The sequence below is a fragment of the Antechinus flavipes genome, chromosome 2 (assembly GCF_016432865.1).
Source record: "Antechinus flavipes isolate AdamAnt ecotype Samford, QLD, Australia chromosome 2, AdamAnt_v2, whole genome shotgun sequence".
NCBI classification, from domain to species: Eukaryota; Metazoa; Chordata; class Mammalia; order Dasyuromorphia; family Dasyuridae; genus Antechinus; species Antechinus flavipes.
Window position 1 is genome coordinate 343,234,188 of NC_067399.1, and position 18,354 is coordinate 343,252,541.

At 34.9% G+C, this 18,354-nt stretch overlaps 1 protein-coding gene across 2 annotated transcripts in view; it reads right to left on the reverse strand.

Annotated features, from left to right (window-relative positions):
• NEMF (nuclear export mediator factor) overlaps positions 1–15,444 on the reverse strand; it is a 78,556-nt gene extending 63,112 nt beyond the window's left edge. For both annotated transcript variants that reach the window (XM_051977921.1, XM_051977922.1), the window contains exons 1-6: positions 15,329–15,444; positions 13,745–13,813; positions 13,508–13,610; positions 10,077–10,202; positions 3,975–4,123; positions 1,910–1,977 (exon numbers count right to left, since the gene is read on the reverse strand). In XM_051977921.1, the coding sequence (XP_051833881.1) occupies positions 1,910–1,977; positions 3,975–4,123; positions 10,077–10,202; positions 13,508–13,610; positions 13,745–13,813; positions 15,329–15,387 (574 nt within the window). In that variant the 5' untranslated portion in view covers positions 15,388–15,444. The remainder of the gene's footprint in view (positions 1–1,909; positions 1,978–3,974; positions 4,124–10,076; positions 10,203–13,507; positions 13,611–13,744; positions 13,814–15,328) is intronic.
• Between the last annotated feature and the right edge of the window lie 2,910 nt (positions 15,445–18,354).

Here is an 18,354-nt window from a genome sequence, read left to right on the forward strand (position 1 = left end):
TGATTATTACACTTAACTGAAACTAAGGCTGCCTCCAGAAGCTCCCCAAGAAACCTGTTCCCAGAGAACGATTATATTTTAGAGAAGAGAATATTACACCAATCTACTTCAAGGTCCTATTTCAATATTCCTTTAAATGATCTCCTTGCCTCCCAACTCTTATATACTTTTCACACAGCTACCAAAGTGATGCTCTTAAAGTATATGTCTGACCACAGTACTAAAAGCCCATTAAACTCCGAATACCTGAAACCCTATTACATCAAGAATCAAACTCCTTGGTTTGGCACAACCTGATTCCTTCTAGTCTTCTTACATGAACTTCCATGACTTCTAAAATTAAGCCACACATTTACTGTTCTTCTCAAATAATGCTTCATCTCCCAACTCTGTGTCAATGCACTGGATGTTCTTCTTCCTCACTGCCATTTTTTATTTTCCCGAATTCCTTAAATTAAGATAAAACACCACCTTTCACAAGGAGTCTATTCTCCGTCCTTCCTCCCCAGGTGAACTAGTACCTTCCATTCTAAGATTACTTTCCATCCACACTGCATGTATGTTTTGAGTATTTTTAAAATTTTAATTAAATTGAAATGTTTATACACTCTTGATTTATTTTTATCTCCCCACACCTACTGAAATACAAGCTCCATAAAGGACAGAGATTGCTTTGCTTTTTTTTTTTTTTTTTTTTAATTCTCAATATTTAGCATAATTCCTAGCAAACAGTAAGCATTTAATAAATATTTGTTGGTTGACACATTACTCCCTTTCTGGTGTTAAACATCCTAGCCACATTGGCCTTCTTGCTGTCCCTGACACATGATTTTCCATCTCCCATCACCATGCCTTTGCATAGTCTGTCTGCCCTGCCTTGAATTCTTTCCACTCTTCAACTCTATTTTTAGAATCTCTTACTTCCCTCAAAACTTCCCTTAAGTGCCACCTCCTACAAAAAGTCTTTCTTCAGATCTTCCCTTGCCCTCAATGCAAGTCCCTCCCAAAACACTATGCATTTTATACATATTTTGTATGTATTTGCTTTTGTTCCCTTAATAAGCTCTTTAAAGGCAGAAAATATTTCATCTTTATCTTTGTATCTCTAGCATCTAGCAGTGTCTAGCATATAATAGGTTCTTAATAAATACTTGATGGTTTACTTATGCAATATTTACAATGAGTTTGGAGCCAGATTAGGAAATGTCTTGAATGTCTTTATTTCTTTCAGTAGGTTAGCTAGGTGGTACAGTGGATAAGAGGGTCAGGCCAGGAATCAGGAAGACTCATCTTCCTGGAATTCAAATCCGGTCCTCAGACCCTTACTAATTGTGTGACCCTAGGCAAGTCTAACCCTATTTGCCACAGTTTCCTTTTCTGTAAAGTGAGCTGGAAAAGAAAACAGTATAAAAATAAGAAGCCATATGAATTATTGTTGTTCATCCTTCATTTTCAAGGAGGACCAATGACCACAGATGATGTCTTAACTTGCTCATGAATTAGATTTAAACGGGACAGAGTTGTCCAAATTTGTCAGCTCTCTTCCAAAGTCAATGAAGTCCAGTGGCAAGAAAAAAGTCAAGATGATTTGGGGATAGCCCCAAATACAGTGAATGATGTCCTCTTACTGGCCTTTTTTTTTTTTTGGTGGGAAATATTTGTGATTTTTTTTCTTCTCCTTGCTAAGATACCTTTAATATAATCCTTCAGAAGGCCTTGTCTTCAATACAGATTAACTTTCATTTCTATTTCAATACAAGTTTGCTGAACTGAATATTCTCAAGCATGCTAGTTTCCATTTTTCCAAAAAAAAAAAAAAAAAACAAATCAAAGAACATTTTTTAAAAAAGACATTATCCTAGATTTATTATCTTACAAATATCACACTGCAATACATAGTATTACTCACGGAGATATGGATTAAGAATCCTCTTTAATTGTTCTCCTTTGGGTGCATTGGATATTATTTCAGTTAATCTATGAAAAAATGAGAATTAGCTTTTTAATTTCCTTGAAGCTACATTACGTAGGGGAAAAATTACTTTCAGAAAATAAAATGATACATATGGTTCTTGTATGATGTCGTCACACTTCTGTGTGTGTCTTTATCTGATCAATCACTTAACGAAGCAATTCATTTTATGGCAAGCAGCTTTTTCCAGCCAAAATTCAATTATAAAAATGGTCTAGCCTGTCATTTCTCGAATTCTATTCTACACAATTTCAGAGTTCTACAAAGACAAAAATGATATTGGCAGACACACAGAAACACTTTGCTCTCCATTTCATTTTCTTTGTTGATTACACATAATGTATACATTCAATTAATATAGAGAACAGTTAAAACTAATCACTGAAAATATTTTATCCTGGGCCAATAAGAAATCATTATTGATAAAACCAAGTAATATCTGCAGCACAATCAGTGACTTTTAATTTTGGCTGAACTAACAAATGGAGAAAAGATGAACAAGTTATAGTCTTTGAATGTAATACTGTAAAAATTATGCTTATAGAAATGATGAAAGGAATGGTTTCAGAAAAACCTCAGAATACTTATGTAAACTGACACAAAGAGTGAAACCAAAGGAATGATTTACACAGTAACAACAATATACAATGATAATCAATTTTTATTCAATAATTCTAATCAATATGACTAAATACAATTCCAAAGGGCTCATCATTTAAATGTTCTCTACCTCCAAATAGAGAACTGATGGACTGAATATAGACCGAAACTTTTTTTTTCCTTTTTATTTTTTAGTAGCAGTAGTGAAAATGGCTAATGTCATATGTTTTGTATAACTTGATATATAAATACAATTGGTATTGTTTGGTATTTCTTGCCTTTTCAATGGTGAGGAATGGATGAGAGAGGGGTACAGGAAAGGAGAGAATTTCAGAACTGAAAATAAAATTGGCTGAATATACACAAAAAAATTGTGTCTATTCTTAAGTTGCTTTTTAACTCTTTTTTTTTGTAAATGTCTATTATGAGTAATTAGGAAAAATGAGGAAATTTGTAGAGACAAGGGATGTCTTTACTACCATGATTCTGACAAAACATTACAAACTTAGATTCAATACCAAATCCCAAATATAGAACAAATGCCAATATAATTTTAGCTATTTCAAACATAGCTTTACTTTCAATGATCATAATGTATAATGTGTATTATATAACAATATTTTAAATAACAATTCCATGGTTCAGGCAAAAATCACAAAAATATTTTCAAACAAAATACAATAAGTTTTAAAACAAAATTCTAGTTTTTTTAAAGACAAAAACGTGAAAAATTATAACAATTTCCAACATACTAGCTTATATAAGCAAAAGGCAACATGAACTGTTATGAAATATATGATAAGCTATCACATCCAAACATCTAATGTTTTTAATTTTAAAATGCTTACTGCTAGCAATAACATACTTTGTTTACACTTATGTAAATTTATGATACCTATGAAATAAAACTGATCAACAAAAGCACTTTTTAAAATCAGTTATTTGTTATTATTAGAAGAAATTTTTTCTCCTAGAGCTCATGCACACTAATTGCTGTCTAGAAGCTGAGAACATGTTATAAAACCCCATCTTTTTTCAGTCTCAATTGTCTACCTCATAATTTGTTTCTCTTACACTTGGAATACTCATTTTTCTATAAAAGAACCAGAAATATCCAAATGCCCTTCATTTTGGGAGGAAACTATCATCCATTCACAAATAATAAAAAACGTGGCTAAATGGCTTTAGTTTACATTCCTAAGTAGAATTTATTTACCTGAAATGATCACAGGTGCGTATAACTTATCAGACATTATACACAACTGTCAATTTAGACAATGTTATCAAACCTAATTTATCCAATTAAAAGTAGATTCAAACATTTCAAATCATATTATGACAAGGTCTAATTTTATTTCCCTAAAAAAAATAATATGTTTATTATAAATAAAGCATTAATTACCTTTCCAGTGAAAGTAATGGTTCCATTACCCTAGCATGATCAATTGGATATTTTTCTCGAACAGCAAACTTCACATCATCTGCTTCATCACTTCTAAACCTCAAGATATTTAAAATGAGGTATTCATAGTTGGTAAGAACAATATTCCCCTGAAATAAAAATTTAAAAAGAACTTGTAGCTTAATATTTTTCTCAATATTGTATCAAGGAAGAAAAGGGAAATCTTCAAAGAGCTTCAATCAACATGCAGTGAAATAAGTTTAAAAACAACAGAAGGTCCAAATATCTTCTCTAGCTTATTTCTTTAACATCCCTTAATGATCTGATTACAGAAACTCTAAAGAACTCCAGTTTGAAGCCTACTAGAAGCAGTATAATTTATGAAACCAATCTGCAATCAGAGTATATCCTCACTGGCAGTTCTTCAAATTAATAAAAACACAAATATTCTTAACAGATATTCTGTTCTTTTTAACAGATATTAGACTCCCCACTACTGCTAAGATAATTCTTGAAGTTACATATGAGTACAAATAGATATCTCATTTGTAATTTTAATTGCAAGGCAATTCCTATGACCTAGTGTCACATACCACTTAGCTTTTAGCAGCAATAGCATTAGAGATGATTTAAAGGCTGTCTATAAAGCACTACAGGTCCCCACTTCAAACATTCAATGCATTTCTGAAAATCACAACATACAGTCAAAATGATGGGCAGTTAGATGGCACAGTGAATACAGTACCAGCCCTGAAGTCAGGAGGATCCGAGTTCAAATCTGGTCTCAGACACTTAACACTTCCTGTGTGACCCTAGCCAAGTCACTTAACCCCAAATGCCTCAGCAAAAAAAAAAAAAAAAGTTAAAATGGTAAAATATCTATTATCTATTGATGCCTTCATTTACTGGAATGTATTTGGTATCATCAGCCAAATAACTGTCAAATAACAAACACTAAGAAGTATTGGGTTTTTTGTTCAAAGAGGTGTGAAAAACAAAAATGTTGTGAACCCGGCACAGTATGTAAGAAGCTAGCCTCAAGAGTGTGTGTTGATCCAATCAATGCTGACTATATAACCCTAAGAAAATCATTTAACCTTTCAATCCAGGAAACAGCTCGCTAACATTCAAGTTCCAGATCAGCTGCCTATTTGTATTGGCAGAGGAAGTTTCCTTTTTGGGAGTTCCTGGAAGGACAAAATCACAGGCCTAGTCCAAATTAACAAAAATGGAGCTTTATTAAAAAAGAAATTTAGAAAGACACAGTCCAAATATGTTCTTTTGTTATTTTCAATTAAACTTTAAAATTTTGTGATTAACACCATATTTTACATATTAAACTTACAGTAATAAAGAAGTAGCCTTTGATATGTGTCCTTTGTGATTCATATTCAAATTTTTTACAGAACTCAAACATAACTCATAACTTTCTGCCATATCGTTTTGTGACTGCTATTAGACTCCTGATACCTTGACAGAAAGTATCTGCAATACAAATCATGAATTCCAAAAATGGAATATTTTTGCAAGGTATACATAACTAAAATTTAAAGGGTGCCAAATTTTGGACAAGTCTAACTCTGTAGAAGATGGACAAAATGAGAAACAAGTTAAAAAATGAAGCTAAGAAAAATCAGATCTGGGCATGTAATTTCATTACTTTCCCCTTACTCTCTTTTTTAAAATTTTCTTATTTCTAGTTATAGATGTACATTAATTTTTTTTCAAGGTAAATATTATTTTTACTAAAGCTTTTATTTTTCAAAACATATGCATGGATAATTCTTCAACATTAACCCTTGCAAAACCTTGTGTTATGGGGCAGCTGGGGGCTAGATAGTGGATAGAGCACCAGCCCTGAAGTCAGGAAGACCTGAGTTCAAATCTAACCTCATTCATTTAACACTTCCTGGGTGTGTGACACTAGGCAAGTCATTTAATCTCTTTTTTTTTTTTTTTTTTTTTTTTTTTTTTTTTTTTTATGGTTGTAGCTTTCCTTTTTTTTTTTTTTTTTTAATAATAAATTTTATTTTATTTAATAATAACTTCGCATTGACAGAATCCATGCCAGGATAATTTCTACACGACATTATCCCTTGCAATCACTTATGTTTCGTTTTTTCCCCCTCCCTCCCTCCTCCCCCCCCCCCCCCCAGGATGGCAAGCAGTCCTATATATGCTAAACATGTTGCAGTATATCCTAGATACAATACATATTTGCAGAACCAAACAGTTCTCTTGTTGCACAGGGAGAATTGGATTCAGAAGGTAAAAATAACTCGGGAAGAAAATCAAAAATGCAAATAGTTCACATTCATTTCCCATTATTCCTTCTTTGGGTGTAGCTGTTTCTGTCCATCATTTCTCCAATGAAACTCAGTTAAGTCTCTTTGTCAGAGAAATCCACTTCCATCAGAATACATCCTCATACAATATCGTTGTCGAAGTGTATAATGATCTCCTGGTTCTGCTCATCTCACTTAGCATCAGTCCATGTAGGTCTCTCCAAGCCTCTCTGTATTCATCCTGCTGGTCATTCCTTACAGAGCAATAATATTCCATAACATTCATATACCACAATTTACCCAGCCATTCTCCAATTGATGGGCATCCATTCATTTTCCAGTTTCTAGCCACTACAAACAGGGCTGCTACAAACATTTTGGCACATACAGGTCCCCTTCCCTTTTTTAGTATCTCTTTGGGGTATAAGCCCAATAGAAACACTGTTGGATCAAAGGGTATGCACAGTTTGATAACTTTTTGGGCATAATTCCAGATCGCTCTCCAGAATGGCTGGATTCGTTCACAACTCCACCAACAATGCATCAATGTCCCCGTTTTCCCGCATCCCCTCCAACATTCATCATTGTTTTTTCCTGTCATCTTAGCCAATCTGACAGGAGTGTAGTGATATCTCAGAGTTGTCTTAATTTGCATTTCTCTGATCAATCAAGTCATTTAATCTCAGCAGAAAAACAAAACAAACAAAAAGAACAAAACCTTGTGTTATAATATGTTAAATCCAATATATACATACATATTTATACATCTTGCTACACACAAAAAATCAAATCAAACTAGAAAAAAAAAAAAAAAGAAAACAAAATGCAAGAAAACAATAACAAAAAGGGTGAAAATGCTATGTTGTGAATCACACTTAGTTCCCACAGTCCTTTCTCTGGGTATAGTGGCTCTCTTCATCATGAGATTATTGGAACTGGTCTGAATCATCTCATTGTTGAAGAGAGCCAGACCTTTTTTCTTACAACATAGGCCTTATCTCTTATACCACATTTATTTTAGCTTTGGGATCTCCAAGTTTTTTTTTGATTGTAATCCATGTGTAAAAAATTTCTGAGCATAAATTTTTAATATGTTTTATTTACTTATTTGTTACATACTAATATGTATATACTAGTAAATTTGTGTATTATAAAACACAGATGGGAAATACATAAAGAATGAAATTAAAATGAAATAGAATTTCATCATAGAGTCAATAAGGAGCGCTGGAATTTATTGAATAGGAAATGGAAGGCCTGTGCTTTAGGAAAATCAATTTGACCATTGTGTAGAGGATATACCAGAAGTGAGACAATACTTGAGGCAGAGATGTCAATTATAATGCTACTGTTAGTCCAAGTGAGACATGATAAAAACCTGAACTATACTATATAAGTAAAAAAAAAAAAAAAAAATGAACAAATGCAAGAGACATGGAAACCAAACAACCTAAGTTGCAACTGATTGAACATATGGAGTGAGGAAGAATAAAGAGTCAAAAATGGCATCAAGGTTATGAAACCTGTAAGACTAGAAAGATGGTGGTGTTCTTAACAGTAATAGGAATATTTGGAACAGAGGAATATTTTGAAAAAAAAATAATGAAATAAGATTTGCAATCTGACATAACTCATCCATCTACTCTTGTGCAACTCACTTTATCTCAGCAAAAAAAAAGGATCCACCTTTTTATCCTCCAATTAATCACACATTTCTTAAGGTTAGATCATAGTCCACATTTTGGAGCCTACTATTTTATTTATTCATTTATTTTTGGATATCTGGGTTAGTTTTATTTTATTATTTTTTAAATTATAACTTTTTATTGACAGAACCCATGCCTGGGTAATTTTTTACAACATTATCCCTTGCACTCACTTCTGTTCTGACTTTTCCCCTACCCCCCTCCCCCAGGTGGCAAGCAATCCTATACATGTTAAATATGTCACAGTATATCCTAGATACAATATATGTGTGCAGAACCGAACAGTTCTCTTGTTGCACGGGAAGAATTAGATTCAGAAGGAAAAAAATAACCCAGGAAGAAAAACAAAAATGCCAACAGCTGACATTAATTTCCCAGTGTTCTTTCTTTGGGTGTAGCTGCTTCTGTCCATCATTGATCAATTGAAACTGAATTAGATCTTCTCTTTGTTGAAGAAATCTATTTCCATCAGAATACATCCTCATATAGTATCATTGTTGAAGTATATAATGATCTCCTGGTTCTGCTCATTTCACTTAGCATCAATTCATGTAAGTCTCTTCAAGCCTCTCTGTATTCATCCTGCTGGTCATTTCTTACAGAACAATAATATTCCATAACATTCATATACCACAGGGCTGCCACAAACATTTTGGCACATACAGGTCCCTTTCCCTTCTTTAGTATCTCTTTGGGGTATAAGCCCAGTAGTAGCACTACTGGATCAAAGGGTATGCACAGTTTGATAACTTTTGGGGCATAATTCCAGATTGCTCTCCAGAATGGTTGGATTCATTCACAACTCCACCAACAATGCATCATTGTCCCAGTTTTCCCACATTCCCTCCAACATTCACCATTACTTTTTCCTGTCATCTTAGCCAATCTGTCAGGTGTGTAGTGGTATCTCAGAGTTGTCTTAATTTGCATTTCTCTGACCATAGTGATTTGGAATACTCTTTCATGAGTGGAAATAATTTCAATTTCATCATCTGAAAATTGTCTGTTCATATCCTTTGACCATTTACCAATTGGAGAATGGCTTGATTTCTTATAAATTAGAGTTAATTCTCTATATATTTTGGAAATTAGGTCTTTATCAGAAACTTTAACTGTGACAATGTTTTCACAGTTTGTTGCTTCCCTTCCAATCTTGTTTGCATTAGTTTTGTTTGTACAAAGGCTTTTTAATTTGATATAATCAAAATTTCCAATTTTCTGATCAATAATGATCTCTAGTTCATCTTTGGTCACAAATTTCTTCTTCCTCCACAAGTCTGAGAGATATGTTCCCCTAATTTATTTATGATCTCATTCTTTATGCCTAAATCATGGACCCATTTTGATCTTATCTTGGTATACGGTGTTAAGTGTGGGTCCATGCCTAATTTCTGCCATACTAATTTCCAGTTTTCCCAGCAGCTTTTGTCAAATAATGAATACTTCTCCCAAAAGTTGGGATCTTTGGGTTTGTCAAAAACTAGATTGCTATAGTTGATTATTTTGTCTTGTGAACCTACCCTATTCCACTAATCAACTAATCTATTTCTTAGCCAATACCAAATGGTTTTGATAACTGCTGCTTTATAATATAGTTTTAGATCAGGTACAGCGAGGCCACCTTCATTTGATTTTTTTTTTCATTAATTCCCTTGAGATTTTCTATCTTTTTTTCTTTCATATGAATTTTGTTGTTATTTTTTCTAGATCGTTAAAATATTTTCTTGGGAGTCCAAGTGGTATAGCACTAAATAAATAGATCAGTTTAGGAAGTATTGTCATCTTTATTATATTCGCTCGGCCTATCCAAGAGCACCTAATAATTTTCCAATTACTTAAATCTGACTTTATTTGTGTGTAAAGTTTTTTGTAATTTTGGAGCCTACTATTTCAGACAACTAAGGACTGTCTGAAGTCTAACCCCCCAAAACTATTAATTTTTTTTGGGGGGGGTTTCCCTGTAGACAATCACTGATACTTTTTTTCTGGACTATAATTTTTTCCTATAGATCATTGATAGAAAAAGAACTCCCCAATCCTGCTTCACATCAAGCCAAATACATGACATAATAATTGTCATTTCTCAGAAAGAAAAAAAGTTGTCAACTTACCTTATCATAAAGCTCAATGATTAAATGATAGGCAGCTTCATCACTTCCAAACTGAAAATCTACAATCCGATCCACACCAAGCTGTTTTACACTGATCAGTCTTCGACTCTTCAAATGCTTTCGGCACTATCAAGGGAGGAGAAAAGTCATTTATTCAGTTTGAATAAAACTGAACTCTTAAATCATCTATTATTAGATCAGAATTTGCTTAATATATTTATATTTTTTAATTGAATTCAACAAATATTTATTAACCATCTACTACATGCAAAGTATTGGATTGTAAAAGCTTTTATTATAAGGCCTAAAAATAATTTTATATATATTATTTGATCAAAAAAGTAAGGAATCACTAGCTAATTGGTTCAGCTTGGCTGGAAAATTAGAATAATGTTTAATGATTGTGGAAAAAGGCAGCTAAGAACAGATTGTGGAAGGTTTTTTTTAATTATTATTTTTATTTTTTTGTGGAAGGTCTTAAAGACCAGGCTGAAGAATTAATATTTTGTTTGAAAGGCAACAGGAAATCTCTAAGGGTTCTTGAGTAGGTAAATAGCACAATTAGACCTGTACCATAGGAAATTTATGCTGCATGAAGAATGACCCCCCAAAGGGGAAGGAACTTGAAACTGAGATGAATCAAGAAGCTTTTTCAGTGGGTCACATTAATAGAGAAGATGACTGATGTTACAGGGAAATATTATGGAAACAGAATCAATATGACTGGACATCTGAAATCTTCCTGAATAAGAATCCATTCCATGATATACCTGACATGTAGTTTTCAAGTCTTTGAAGACCTCTGGGGAGACTAATTCCTATGGTAGACCATTCTCTGTTTCTCAAAAGAGAAAGCCTGAATTACAACCTACTGATTATGATTCTGCCTTGGGGGGAAAAGTCTTTTCTCCCTTCCCAACAACAGTCTTTCAAATACTTGTAAATGACTACTATATTCCCCTGTTATTATTCTTATGGCTAAATATCTTTAACTAGCCAGATCCAGGTAACTGACAACGTTTCACCCTTGTTATCTCCCAGTCTTGCTGTTACATATGTACCTCCTGACATTGTATCTTTTGTTGTGCCAGCAGCAAACAACACTACCAGCTTCTGGAAAATGTATGCCTATAATAGAATACCCTATGTTTTGATTTATCATCCTTATGACTTTCTAGAACAAAACTCTTCACTAGCCACTACTCCTGTGTGACAAGCTAACTCTCCTTATTTGAGGGAATTAAAAATTAAAATATAGTATATAGTAACCACTTAAATACCTTTTAATTAATTTATAAATTCACTTCCTTCAACAGATTGTCACAATGAATGATTTTAAAGGCCCTCTGATGTTCTAGCTTCCTACTTTTGTATGCTCTACAGATTATCAATGTCCTTCTTGTCATGCAATGCCTACAACTAAATATAATACTCCAGATATATTCTAATCACAGCAAAGTACAGTGGGATTCACATTTATTGGTTCTGGACACTATGAATCTTTAAATGTAGCATAACACTACATAATATTTGTTGACTTTCATATCTGATAATTCACATTGAGCTTGCAGTCTATTACAATTCTCAGATATTTTCCACATAAACTAATGTTTACCTATATGTCAACTTCAACTTGTGTAGTTATTTTTTTGAGCCTCAACTATAAAAGTTCATATTTATTTCTATTAAATTTCATAAGGTCAGATTCAACTCTTAGCATTTAGTCCCTAACAATGTTATTCTGGTCTCTCCTCTCTCCTAAGTTCAATTACTATGTCTGTGCAGATAACTCTCAAATTTATGTCTAGTCCTAAACTATCTACTGAACTATCTATCATACATTAGTCTCTGAATATTTTCTCTTAGATGTTCAGTAAACAAATGAAATGTACTAATTACAAAGTGAAATTTTCATTATCTTCCCTATATATCTGCTACTCCTCCAAATTTACCAATTTTTTAGAACCACAAACGCTTTTAACTTTTTTTTTTTTTTTTTTTTTCTGAGGCAATTGGGTTAAGTAACTTGCCCAGGATCACACAGCTAGGAAGTCTTAAGTGTTTGAGGCCAGATTTGAACTCAGGTCTTCCTGACTTCAAGGCTGGTGCTCTATCCACTACACTACCTAGCTGCCCCACAACACTTTTAACTTGAAATTACATTTACTAATATTTTCTTAAGCCTACAAAATTAATAAAATAATAAATCAAATTGGAATTTGTAAATATTTCATGGTACAAATGCTCACACTGAAAATTTAACAATGGATTCTCCCAAGTCTTAGAGCACAGAAGAGAGTTGGAACTTGGAAAGAGTAAGGGAGGAGTAGGGCTAAGCTTAGAGCTGGTGGTGGCAAGGAAATAATGTAGAGGCTAATTCTAGGCAAGATAAGATGAAAACTCATCTATCAGAGCCCATGGTGTTTTCTGGAGAGGAAAAGCCCAAGTTTCTAGTACAGAAGTGGTAATGAAAGACTGAAGAGAAGAAATATGATTTGGAACTGGTAGCTAGAAAGTCTTCCCCCTACTATAAAATCTTATCAATTTTACCCCCCCACCCCCCCACTAAAAATTTCATCAATTTCATAGCATCTCATAAATCCATCCCCTTTTTTCCACTTAGCAAAGACACCTGGGGTTGTGACTTTTATAGGATAAAATGCAAACTCTTCAGTCTGATGTTGAAAGCCTTCCACAACCCTGGTACTATTTACCTTTCCATGCTCATTTTATGAATACTACACTCTAGTCAAATATGACTACTAACTGTTCTCCACACTTAGTCCTTTATCTCTCACCTCCATGCACTTACACAAATGACTTCTCATGCTGGAAATGCCTTTTTAACTATACCTTTCAGATTCCTTTTCTTCAATTAAACTCAGGTGACATTTTTAGGAACCCTTCCCTGACTCCTTTAATGTGAGTGTTCTCCCTATAAAATATCCCAGTAATAAATTTACTTGTGTACAAGTTCTATCTCCTAAGTAGAACATAATAGGGCATAATATTTAATTTTTATATCTCTTACACTTGACATGATGCTTTTATATATAGCAAGTGCTTAACATATATTTATTGAATTACCTTCATATACCATTTTAGTAAACCTGTCAAAAAAGGAAATGACATTTGTCTGACCATACTTGTTCTTAATGAAATCATTGTGTTTACAATTTCCTATTCTGGATTTTTAGTAATTATTTGTTTAAAAATACATCCTAGAAATTTATGAGAAATTGAATTCTACCCCTCACTCTAAAGATTAAAAAAATGAGGGGTAAGTAAAAAGTAAGTGAATTTGCACAGTATATCTTTGATTCAATTAATACGAAAAAAAAGGTAATACCACACGGATATAAATCAAATTAACTCTAAGTAAGAAGATTTCAATTTTAAAATTTAGCTTTTCTTCTCCAAGGAAAAGTTACCTTCATGGCAAAGCTAGATGGCATCATATTCTTTGGCCATTCAAACTCTGTTGTGTGAATTCGTATACCAGATTCAAGTAAAAGCGTAACTTTAAAGTCTGGCCTATAGGGAAAAAAAGAAATAAAATATACCTTAAAAATAATACTTGCCAAAGAAACAATTGTGAAAAAATTAAGGTGAAAAATGAACAATCTCAGATTTAAATAATCACAACAAGAAATATAAAAAAGTCTTACTTTTGAAGGCGTATAAGGTATGTCTTATTATCCACATCATAAATATTGTACACTCTCATTCCCAACAAGCTGTAAGGCAAATTGAAAATATGTAACAAGTCACATTTTGCAGGACTGAGAAAAAACAGTACACATCAACAACATACACAGATTTTTAAATGTAACCTCAATTTAGTAGATGAGGAACTAGACAGCTAGATAATTTATATAAATTCACAGAAGTAGATATGAACAGAGCTAGGACTTGAGAGAAAAAGAATCTTATTTAGAAGAGTCCAATCAATACCTAAAAAAGAGCCCCCTTTACTTTTTTTTTTTTTTTTTTTTTTTTGCGCTGAGGCAATTGGGATTAAATGACTTGCCCAGGGTCACACACTAGAAAGTGTTAAGTGTCCAAGACCACATTTGAACTCCGGTCCTCCTGACTTCAGGACTGGTGGTCTACACACTGGGACACCTAGCTACCCCCCCCCCCCTTTTCTTCTCTGATAGGTTTTTAGCCGACTTAAAGACTGTCCACTCTACTTCTGGACTGTTCTAATTGAAATCTTTCCTTTTTAAAAGGAGTCCAGCTTCTTTTCCAAATGAAAGTCCTTCAAATATATTAAGAAATATACACACACACACAGACACACACTCCTTCTCTCTGGCACACATCCCCACTTTCTTCAAACGATCCACTGGTTTCCAGTCCTTTTCATCTTGGTTGTAATCCTGTAGATTGAATCCAGCTGAGTCAATGTTTTTCCTAAAATGTAATGCTCGGAGCTATACTCTTCCTTCCCATCTAAAATCAGTTTTTTTTGGGTTTTTTTGCTGCCATTAAGAATAGCTAAAGGGAATAGAAAAGGACTCTATAATAAGGGGCAATACTAACTATTCTTACATCCTGAATCTATCCTTATTCTGACATCTATGTGAATAAAGTATCTTCCCCCCAAAAATTTGACTTTAGACTGTATTAAGAGAGATCTAGTATAATATAACAATAATGGTAATGACTACTCCCATTTATTTACTTTCTCTTTTTAGATAGGATCTCTAATTTCATCTCCTACTGACACATTTAATTATCTGTAAAGTTACAGAATTAAGTGTTACTACTTAATATCTCTAAGTGTAGGAGAGGCTAACTTATGCCACTGCAGGGAAACCCAAGAGGTTTCTCTGACTTCCAAGCTCACCCTCGGGGCTTGACTAAGGCTTGGTTCACAGAATGCTTTTAAGATTAAAACAGAATGCTTTAAAGATTAAAAATGGCTTTTAAACAATCTCGGTTCTCGCAAGGGAATCCATTCGGAAGTCACGGTGGGTAGACTATAGGCAATGACAACTTCCCAGACGGAAAGAGCCCATTCCAGGCCAGCCCCAGGTTTCAGGAGCTCGCAGTGGGCGAATGCTCGGGCCTTCCGCCCACCTTTACCCTCAGGTTGGTCGGCCACCCGCTCCCCAAAATTCGAGGCTCCACTTCGCCCGAACAAGGCCTGGAATTATAAGGAAAACGAGAGTAGACCTCAGGTATGTCGTATCATTGTAGATTTCTCTCAGCTCTCCACCGCACAGATCCGGTCTGATCGATCCTACCTGGCATTGAACTCGGAGAGGATGGCGCAAATATCTACGGAGCTGAAACGCGTCTTCATGGTGAAAGATCCTGAGACACTCCGATTCCTGACCAGCACCTTCCTCCCTCAAGTCTGCTCAGACTCTAAGCGGCTCGCCTCCACACGCAGGCGCAGAAATCAAACTGACGGTAGACCGGCGGACCCAAAATTCATTGAAGCGCGCGTCTAAGTAATACGGGATATAGTGTATTTATAATTCCTTAAAGTAGACAGAGACAGAATGTCTCTAATCTATTAATCTATCCTCCCGGACAAATATTCTGAGTAAATTCAAGGAGGGCAGTCGATCCTGTGGCTTTTCTGTAGTTTTCTTCCTTTACATATACTTTCCAAACTGAAGTCTTAGCGACTCCTGCTGGTCCAAAAGTTCTTTGCTTTATGTTTTCGGATAATTTTGCGAAATATCCAGCAGGAGGCAGTGCAGAGAAAGTGTGCAAGTTGTGCTGTCAATTTTAACAAAGAGAAATAAAACTTTTCTCATTGTCATTTAGAAAGCAGAGTTCAACCAACAACTCTAACACGCGAGTGACTTGTTTTAAACATCCTCTGACTGATGAACTCAACATCTCACTATCTTTTTCTGCCTTTTAAGTTCGACTAATTTATAGAGAAGATTTACACACATGAAACCACGCTCCCATTCCCCAATTTGATGGTTTTGTTTTGTTTTCTATGTAAAGCATAAATTGCAAAATGCGAAAAAGGAGAGAGACCGCGTCTCACTATCTTGCCCAGGCTGGAGTACAGTGGCTATTCACAGGCGCGATCCCACTACTGATCGGCACGGGAGTTTTGACCTGCTCCGTTTCCGACCTGGGCCGGTTCACCCCTCCTTAGGCAACCTGGTGGTCCCCCGTTCCCGGCGGGTCACCATATTGATGCCGAACTTAGTGCGGACACCCGATCGGCATAGCACACGGCAGCCCAGAACTCCTAGGCTCAAGCGATCCTCCAGCCTCAGCCTCCCGAGTAGCTAGGACTACAGGCGCGCGCCACCACGCCCGGCAAGAATGCAAGGCGAGCGGCAAGACCTCGAGACTGTGGACCCGAATGACGTAATTTGGAGAGCGAGGAGACCGACTCGGTTCTAGTGCAGCTTCTGTTCTATAGATGGCGATGCTGAAAACTGATACGTCTCAAAGCAGGAACAAAATGAGGGAAAGTCGGTTTGTAATGGGGGAAAAGGGTTGTGGACAGTAATAGTCACTGTAGATACCAAAAATAAAAGAGTTGCACTCCGCTTTTTTTCATTTGCTGTCCCCGACCTGGAATGGTCTCCCTCTTCGTCCTTGCCCCGGGGCTTCCTTCAATTCCACCTTTTGCAAGAAGTTTATCTTGGTTTCTTTTAGTAATCTCCAATTTATCCTGTGTATGCCTTTGTTTGTTGTCTTCTCCCATTAGAATGTAAGGTTCTTGAAGGCAGGGACAGGCTTTTTTGCCCGTTTTTAAATCCTCTTCACTTAGCACTGTGCTTAGCGCATAGTAAGCACTTAAAGTAAATGTTTGTTTACTTGATTTGTGTAGCCTCTTAAAACGGTAGGAAAGAAGGAAGGAGGGAAGAAATGGAAAGAAAGGAAAGAAAAAAAGAAGGAAAATATTTTTATTAGTGGCAGCATTTTTTAACTTCCCAGTTGTTACTAGTAAGTTGAAAGGGAATGACTTTTAAATGTAGAAGTTTTGTTTTTAAACCCACTCATTTCTTGCCACACCTGGCAGTCAAAGTACTTTGAGTGCTTCCCTTCTACCACCCTACAGATGGCCAAATGCTAATAAATAATTTAATCTAAGTTTCTCATTTTGCTGACTAAAAAAAACTGAAGCCTAGAGAGGAAATAACTGTACCAGGGTTATACAACTTTTTTTTTTTTTTTTTTTGGTCATGATGTTTTTACCATCTCTACTCCCCATTCTCTCCCAACCACAATATTCTCCACCAAGTGTTACCATTCTCCCTTCTTTTTTCATATATATAAATTTTCTTTTGTCCCATTCTTCCAATTTTAACTATTCTTACAGAAGTGCTAAATAATATGAATAAGTAATCTGTGACAAGTTATTAAAGCAATAGAAAGGTATTTATTTGTCTTTTTTCCCTCCCAGATAACATTAACATTGGCTACTTTAACCCAATGGTGGATATTTTAATAGTGAGAATTTCAGGCATTGTGACAAACTGGGAAGAGAGTTGTGGGAAAGGTATTTTTCCCTTTAGACACACTGCACAGACCATCTTGAGGTAGAATTTGCAATGATTGTGAAATCAGAGAAATATGGACACTGTATACCTTATGAGGAAGATGGGTGTTTAAATGTCAAATATGAAAAACAAAATAAAACAATACAAATACAAAAAAAACCCTTTATTGTTATTGTAGTTATTAACTTTATGTTTCCCAGGCTGAACTATTCTATAATTAGTAGTAGATTTTCAATATCTGACCACTTCATACCTTCTCTTCTTTCCTTGGTAAAAGAGGTGATCAAGTGAAGATGCTGATGTTTGGATTAGGACATTTTCTCTAGCTTGACATTCATTTCTCAGCCAGCTGAACTCTCCTGGACTTCTCCCTCAGCCCTAAGAATCTCTTCATCCTGCAAGATCTAAGCCTGGAAACTATTACTTTATCAGTATTTTCCCCCTCTAGTTTCTCCTACTGATAGGAGGGCTTATCCTATAATCTTACTTTAAGGAGGGGGTCCAGCTAGACCCCTCCCTTCCCTAGCACTCTTATGGATTTCATCATTCTCCAAAAGCTAGTTTCTTTCTTTCCTATCTCTCCTAGTCCTTTCATTTTCCTACTCTTCCCCAATTAGGTTGTAAGCAACTTGAGGGTAGGAATTACCTTTCTTCTTTCTTTTATCTCTAGCACTTAGCATATCTGGTACATAGCAAGTGTTTCATAAATGTTTAGTGACTATCTAACTGACATGCATTATGGTCTCTGTAATTCATATATTTTGGCTTCTTAATGAAGAACATAGGAA